At 42.1% G+C, this 7,690-nt stretch overlaps 1 protein-coding gene and 1 long non-coding RNA gene across 4 annotated transcripts in view; one reads left to right on the top strand and one right to left on the bottom strand.

Moving 5' to 3' along the window:
* The window catches only part of LOC109297895, a 13,831-nt gene extending 10,080 nt beyond the window's left edge, over positions 1-3,751 (top strand). The window contains exons 2-3 of the long non-coding RNA XR_002097460.1: positions 1,335-1,342; positions 3,741-3,751. This is a non-coding gene — a long non-coding RNA (uncharacterized LOC109297895). The remainder of the gene's footprint in view (positions 1-1,334; positions 1,343-3,740) is intronic.
* Positions 429-7,690, bottom strand: part of NADK2 (NAD kinase 2, mitochondrial) — a 53,063-nt gene continuing 45,801 nt past the window's right edge. For 2 of the 3 annotated variants that reach the window (XM_019517962.1, XM_019517961.1), the window contains exon 10: positions 429-2,649. In XM_019517962.1, coding sequence (XP_019373507.1) covers positions 2,511-2,649 — 139 coding nt within the window. In that variant the 3' untranslated portion in view covers positions 429-2,510. Of the gene's footprint in view, positions 2,650-3,487; positions 3,554-7,690 lie in introns of all 3 variants that reach the window. The other variant, XR_002097459.1, reaches the window with a different exon arrangement.

The raw sequence follows: 7,690 nt of genomic DNA, 5'->3' as shown, positions 1-7,690 counted from the left end.
CAAGAGCAGACTTGGCCCAGCAGCCACTGCAGATTTAGGCTGGTCCCAGCCTGCTCTTGTCCAGCTGCAGGCAGCTCCAGACCCATGCTGATTGCATATAAATTAACTTCACATATAATGAATTTCGGTTACAAAAGGGTCATCACTTGAGAGCAAATTTGCATAAAATTGAACCCACATAAAAATAGAGGGAAAACTGTATTACAGCATACTTGTAGCCTCAGTTGTTTGGAGAAACTTTACAGTTTTAGTTGTGTACAGGCTGGAGTTTCTCTGGTGTTCAACTCGTGGATACATTAATAAGATCTTACTGGTATCTGAGGGTCCTTAGTTTAAATTCCAAAAAAAGAACATGTTTTTTAAAATGCATTTACAGTAGTAGGCTATATCAAGGTTAATGCATTTAAAAATGACATCAGTTGGTGCAGTCACAGTCAATCATGCAAGTGTTTATTCATGAAAATGTTTTACCACAGCAGTGTACTGGCTGGTAGTGTGCAAATACAGTCAAGAGGCACTTTGTGAAATAACTGGAACACACTAGCTCCTGCAGTCACGATCTTTTAGAAATTGAGCCATAACATGGACTAACCCTTACTTAAAACAAACAAAAACCATGCAGGTTATTTATGGTACATGCAGAAAAAGCTTTAGTTTTGTAACATTCAAATCCCAATGGATTCAACGGTTTGTGAAAAGCCAATCTGGCTAATTTGATTCCACTCCCCAGTTGCACTTCAGCAGTCTTCCAAATGCCAATTTTTTTATGCAACACTTCAACCTTCAGAACATTTTTAAAAAGGGGGGATTATACCCAAGGTGTGCACATACTTTTAATTACAGCTGAATTCATTACAATGACTCCATTCATTCACCAATTTCATGCACCGCTTTCCTAATGTAAACCGAGCAGCCATTTTGAAACTCTTCACACTTAAGTTTTCGGACTTTGTACTGAGAGAATAAATTTATTTTCTCATCCTGTTAAAGGGAATTCACCTTCCTACTTACCACCTGGTAATTAGCTGTTATTCACATTTCAAAATGTAAACAATGAATGCACTGCAATTAGACCTTCTGACTAGCTCTGCACTATAAATCCTAAATCTCTAGTACAAACAAATGTTTTGTTGCTGTAAGTCACGTGCAAATGTTCCAATTCTAGCAAGCTCCATTTCTGACAAATTCTGCTATGTAATATATACACTATTTCAGCAGTTATGACCACCTTGAAAAAGGTGGGACTTAGTTTCTTCAGATGATAACGGAGGGTTACTCTTTTGCCATCCAACTGCTTACATGGGGGTTTTTTTGTATATTTTATATTTCTGCAGATAATGAAGTGGTGTGCAGTAGTCAAACCTATACAAGCATTGTATACATATACTGTAAATTGGTTCTTCCCTGATGAGCATCAGGGCAGTCATTTAGCACTTACATTATTTTTCATTCATGAATACCGAAATGTTTCACAGAGTGGTTAAGTATTTTTATTCTACTGTACAGATTGGAAAATAGATTCAATATTAACCTTGTGCCCCCTCTAGTAGAACACAAACATGTTCCACATGTTTGGCAGAAAGATGCATTTTCTACACCTTCATGTAAAATGTAGCCAAACAACAAACCTTATACTTACTAACTCTAACTAGACAGATATGCTATTTTCTGTCTGATCCACAGAACACTTGCTGGGCAATTAATGTATTTGTGGAGACAGCATAATTTCCTATGGCTAAAGCAATTTGCAGTACAATGATGTATAGCAAGTGACCAAAAACTCAAGGTTTCAAGTGAATTTCTCTTTCCAAACAGAGATCTTGAAAGCCATCCTGCAAAAATGAAAAAGAAGAATTTCTCTGTAGATAAAGCATTTTCTAAATCTTAAAAGGTGCAAGTATCAGAGAGTAGGAAAAAAAAAAAAAAAATCACTGAAAGAACCAGAAGATCTCCCACAAGTCATATCACACTGGAGCTGTACAATTCTTGAAAAGCATATAAAAAGCCCATACTTCCATTTTAGTTAGGTCAATATTAGGATTTATTTACCGAAGTCTTATCCTTGCATCAAGTCAGTAAGTCTTGACAGCCTGCTTTCCTACAAAAGTGTAATACATACGAAGGATTAAGAAGTATGATTGAATCAGTCCCAGACTGCTATTAAAAAAACTGTACATCTGAATATTTAATGTTAACCACTTAATATTTAATTTGAACCCATCTACCTAATTTAAAAAAAAGAAGGTATTCTGTCATGTGTATTACAAGTTAAAAAATTAATTTATATTGAAGTTAGATGCAAGACTTCAGATATGTTTCCTTTCTGTGAGATGCAACAAAGCTTAAAAATCTGTTAGCCAAAATTTCCCCTTTCAAAGACTCCATCTTCCAGAGAAGCAAACCTTCAAACCTAAAATAATGCAGCCTTCTGATGAGCTGTCCATCTCTGTGGTTAGAGTCCCTTCTCTGGGTTCACGATTTAGGATAGTTTCAGAGAGTATTAAGTCCCTTCAGTCTTCTAGCAAAACTGTGCGCAGTGCATCCTCTGTATCTATCAATATTGAAGCTACTGCCCCATCATTAAACTCAAAAGAAGTTCCTCCGTCCACAACCATGCATGCATCCCAACAACGGGAACGAACACAAACCCTGCAAATAAGACAAAAAGCTTAGATTTAAACAAAATGAATTACTTCGAAAATAGCCAGAAAACATACAACTGAAACAGACCACTTAATAAGTATGGAGGATTGAAGTGCCTTGCCAAATGCACCTGCTAGAAAAGAAAGTTTGCGAGCAGCCTACTGACCAATCAGATAAATGCTGTACCTCTAAGTTCTAACACAAAGCTAGAGAGAAACCCATTTACTGTAATACCAACTTGCTTATTGGAAGATCTTTTATGCATCCTGTAATTTGTATGAAGCTAACAAAATCCTACCTAATCTTATGACATCAATTAGCACAAGTCATTTCAATCTTTCCATTTAGTAAGAGCTAACAATTTCAAACATGTACAATGTAGAATGAATAAGTTTTTCGTGAAACTTTCTCTGGCTAGATGGAAGCAAGGCTACTTGTTAGAAAAATGTAGATATACATGTAGCAACAGATTACTGTCAATGTTAAATTAGTACATCATTTTAAGCTATATAAAACATCTACCCCTTTTATAGAGGCAGCTCCTCTGGTACTGAACAAGTGTATTGCCATTACCATGTTTTTCTTTTTAACTTACCTTTTAAAGGAGCCCAGCAGTTGGGATTTATCCTTTAGACCATACAGAAAATGAGTGGTGTTGAAGATTATTTTTTCAAAAATATCACTCTGGCCATAAAACAATCCTAATGGATTGAGTCCACACACTCAGACATCGGGACTCCCATGAGCAGGGAAGCATTCAAGCATAGACTAAAGAGACCTAGGTGTAGGGTCTGAGATCCTGGAGTCACAGGCCATGTTTATATGGTAATCTTACAGCCCCTACCTGCAGCACCCTCAAACATGCCATGCTTCTTCAGACAGGATGCTTCACAACCTGAGTGAAGTTTATCTGTCATTGAAGATGGGTAGTTTACTATATAGAAATAGATTGTGTCAAAATTTGATCTTTTCTTAAAGGCAGCCTCCCTGGTAGTCCTGAAGAAAAAAAAATCTGAAATGTGGCCAGCATGCAGTGATGTCTACCCGAGTCAGCAGGCAGCCTGAAACAATAGTTCTTTTAAGAGTGAGCAGTGCAGCTTTAAATAAAAGTGGACAACCCCCAACATTGCTCAGACCTGCTACCACACTTCAAACTTGTACCACGCTGGTCTCATTTCACTGTGTCACTGATTGGGGTGCCCCTCTTGCTTGCACCCCACGTGGGAGGCAAGACCAGTGTGGAAACAAGTTTACAGCTGGCCTCCTGTTCCATTATCAGAGCCCTAACATTGCTTTAATCCAGCCCTACCCACGAGCACCTACATGCAGTAAAAATTACTTTGAAACACTGCTCTACTGTATATTGCATAAAACTTAGCATGTTCCGTTATCCTGCAGTAACACACTCTTTTAAAAAGCTGACTAGCCTGATCTGCACAAGCCTTTTGTTTAGCAGGGCTTTCATTTTATATAAACAAAAATAACAGATCAGTGTACATGCGACTCCAGGTCAGAATTCACAAAGCTTTCAAAGACAGGCATTACATTTTCCAAGCAAACAGAAGAGGCTGAAGCCCTGACAGGGCCAGGGGCCCAGATAGCTAAAGCCTAGGGGGGATTGAGCCTGGGAGGAGCTGAAGACATGGTCGGGTCAGGGGCCCAGAGATGAGATAAGGTCCAAAGGCCTACAGGCCTATAGGATCATGATTGAGAAAGAGATCAGAAATAAGTATTTTAGGTCAATCAGAGAAGAGCACCTAAGGAATAAAGTAGAGGATAAGAGGGTGAAAGCCTGGAAGGAAGGGCTAGAGCCCAAGAAGGGCTGAAGCCAATACAGAACCAGAGAGTCCAGTGAAGAATGATGCAGTAAAACTTGTGAGGCATGGGCATGGCTATTGAGCAGATGGAGGCCATCTAGTTCTCAGAGCAGGACTATCCCCAAATATATCATCGCAGCCAAGGCTGTCTACCCAAGTCTTAAAAACCTCTAAGGATGGAGGTTCCACAGCCTCTGGGTACACTGTTCCAGGGTTTTACAACCTTTCAAGGGAGAAAGCTCTTTCTAATATCTAGCCTAAACTTCCCTTGCTGCAACTTGAGACCATTGCTCCTTGTTCCATCATCTGCCACCACTGAGAACAGCCCAGCTCCATCCTCTTTGGAACCCCCCTGAAGGTAGCTGAAGGCTGCTATTAAGTCCTCTCTGTCTTCTCTTGCCTAGATTAAAAAAGCCCAGTTCCTTCAGCCTCTCCTCAGAAGTCATGTCCCCCAGCCCCCTCACCATTTTTGCCTTCTGCTGGGCAAATTATCCACATCCTTTCTGAAGCAGGGAGGCAAAAACTGAACACTACTCCAAATGTAGCCTCACCAGTGCTGAATAGAGAGGGATAATCACATCCCCGGATCTGCCGACAACACACCTACCAATGCAGCCCAGCTTACTGTTAGTCTTCTTCACAACTAGTGCACACTGTTGGCTCATATTCAGCTTACTGTCCACTGTAATTTCTAGGTCTTTTTCCACAGATCTGCTGTCCAGTGAGTCAGCCCCAGCCTGTACTGGTACCTGGGATTGTTCTGTTCTAAGTGCAGGACTTGCAACTTGTCCTTGTTGAACCTCATGAGATTTCCTTTGGCCCAATCCTCCAGTTTGTCAAGGTCTCTGAATCCTAGCCCTATCCTCCAGTGCATCTGCTACTCCCCCCAGCTTGGTGTCATCCGTAAGCTTGCTGAGGGTGCACTCCATCTCATCTTCCAGACTGTTGATAAAGACATTGAACAAAACCAGCCCCAGGACCAACCCCTGGGGCACTCCATTTGATACAGGCTGCCAACTAGACATCAAACCACTGATTACTAATCAAGGCCCCTTAGGAAATTTGTGGACACTAGTAAGGCCTTTGGGCCACAACAGAGAGAAAGACAGGGATTAGGAATAAGTGACTGAGGGCAGAGAAGAGCACCCAGGGCTCATTCTGAGTCTCCAAGGGCAGCCTTCCAAATATACATGGGACATCCAAAGAAGCATAGTAGGTGAGGAAAAGGTGGGAGCCTTGGGAGACTGGGTAGACAGGATGAGATCAGTTTAGCTTCCAGGGGGTGTCATGGCCATCCTCTAGAAGTGGACCATCACATGGCTATTAAAACTTAATTGCATGATAGGATCTCATCTGGGATCCCCCCCCAAAAAAATCAGCATCCTACCATGCTATACAGCAGGAGTATCAAATTCATCTGGCCCTGCAGGCTGCACATAAGTGTTGGGAGCCTAGACTGGGGAGCAACCTGAGGCTCCTCGCCCAGCATGTTCATGCCATACATTCAAAATAAAACATGATTAAAGACACATTAAATGCAGAATATCTTTGTGGCCAGTTTGCCATTTTAACTGCACCATAAATTACTGTACGTGTAGCATGTTACAATTTATGGAGTCATTAATGCATTAATTGTGCCACAAATGCAATGTCTGCAAGGGGCCTTAGTTATGTGTCCCTGTCCCCTGCCCCGCCATTCAAACAAGGTGGAATTGTTTTCTCTACACAAATATTTTTGCAAATTTCTACGATGGTGACACTAGGTCCTGAATGAGTTAAAAGCCATATAAGCAGTCAGAGTTAACTCAAATGCCACAATGATATATACACCCCAGTGAATTGTGGCATACACATTACATTTCAAAATTAAAAACAGAAAACCAAAAACACTCTTGCATATATGAACATATAACACGTTTCCAAAACCCTGTAGTCTTGTATAGCTTTACAGATGTATTGTATACAATGGAACATACGTAGAAGAATTGGTATCTGCAGGGCACCACAGGGGTTGAGAAGAAGATGAGCCACTTGTAATTTAAGGCCTTGTTACACAATCATTTTAGGCAGCTTCTGGAGTTCTTAACCCCTGGATTGGCTGCATGTTAACACTCAAGTGGCTTAAAGCACCAATTATCTCTAATCTGCCTAATTTTGCTCCTGTTCCATTAAGGTATGGCCACTCCCTACAGCTGTTCCACTCAAGTTAAAGTCCTCCAGCATCCCAGGATGCAATCACCCCTCCTGAGTCAGAGCAAGCAGGGATGCTGGGGTGCAGCAGGGCTGAGCAGAGTAAGGGCTGCAGCCCCACAGCACCCAATGGTGCTCACCATCGCTCAGACCAGCTCACTGCTCCTGCCAGGGGAGTGAGTCCTGCAGCCATGGAGCTCACTCGCTCTGCCTAGCAGGAGCAGCAAGTCGGTCCAGGTTTTGCCTGGCAGGAGCAGCATATGCTGCAACCTTGGAGCTGGCTCGTTCTGCTTGACAAGAGCAGCAACCTGGACTGGGCTCTGCCTGGTGGGAGCAGGAAGCACTGCAGCCCTGGGTTCAGACCATTCCCCTCCCTGGGCTCATCAAATGGGCAAAATGGTGGTGTGAGGCCTGGGCCCCTGCTGGAGATCCTGACCTGCAGGCCCCCCTGGCCCACTCTGCTGGCTCCAAGACACAGCAGCAGCTTAGCATCACAGAAAGGGGACCAGACCAGCTTTTCAAAAATCAATAAGACTATATTCTATTTCCATTCTTTGCCATTAATAGAAAAACTTGGAGAAAGCAATGTTTGTTTTTACAATGATAATGCATCTCCCAGAGACAAAAAACTCTAAACTGGGAACAGAGAAGACAGGGAGGAATCTACCCCCCCATGAAAAGCCAATCCCCGCCCCTCCCAAAAAACCCCACAACAAAAAGAAAAAAAAAGTCACAGTACTGCCCTCTATTCAAAGAAAATTCATCTTGATCTTTTTGGTTAAAGTAATACTAAGACCAAATCAGTTTCTTGCTTGATAAAAAATGTGGCTGGGAATATGGGGTGTGTGGGGAGGAGAAAAAAAAAAAAGTATACAAACATCAACTACTTCTTGATAAAAAAGTCTAAAAACAGCCCCAGAACAGTAGTGCTCACTGCTCCCATTTGGCAGTGCCCAGACTGACTTGCTGCTCCGTCTGGGTGGCGCTGCAGCCCTTGCTCGCTCTGCCAAATGGAAGCCACAAGCCAGTCAGGGTCATGA

The sequence above is a fragment of the Gavialis gangeticus genome, unplaced genomic scaffold (assembly GCF_001723915.1).
Source record: "Gavialis gangeticus isolate Ggan-Ray unplaced genomic scaffold, GavGan_comp1, whole genome shotgun sequence".
NCBI lineage: Eukaryota > Metazoa > Chordata > Crocodylia > Gavialidae > Gavialis > Gavialis gangeticus.
Note: the sequence above shows the minus strand (reverse complement) of the source record. Positions and strands in the feature narration are given on the sequence as shown.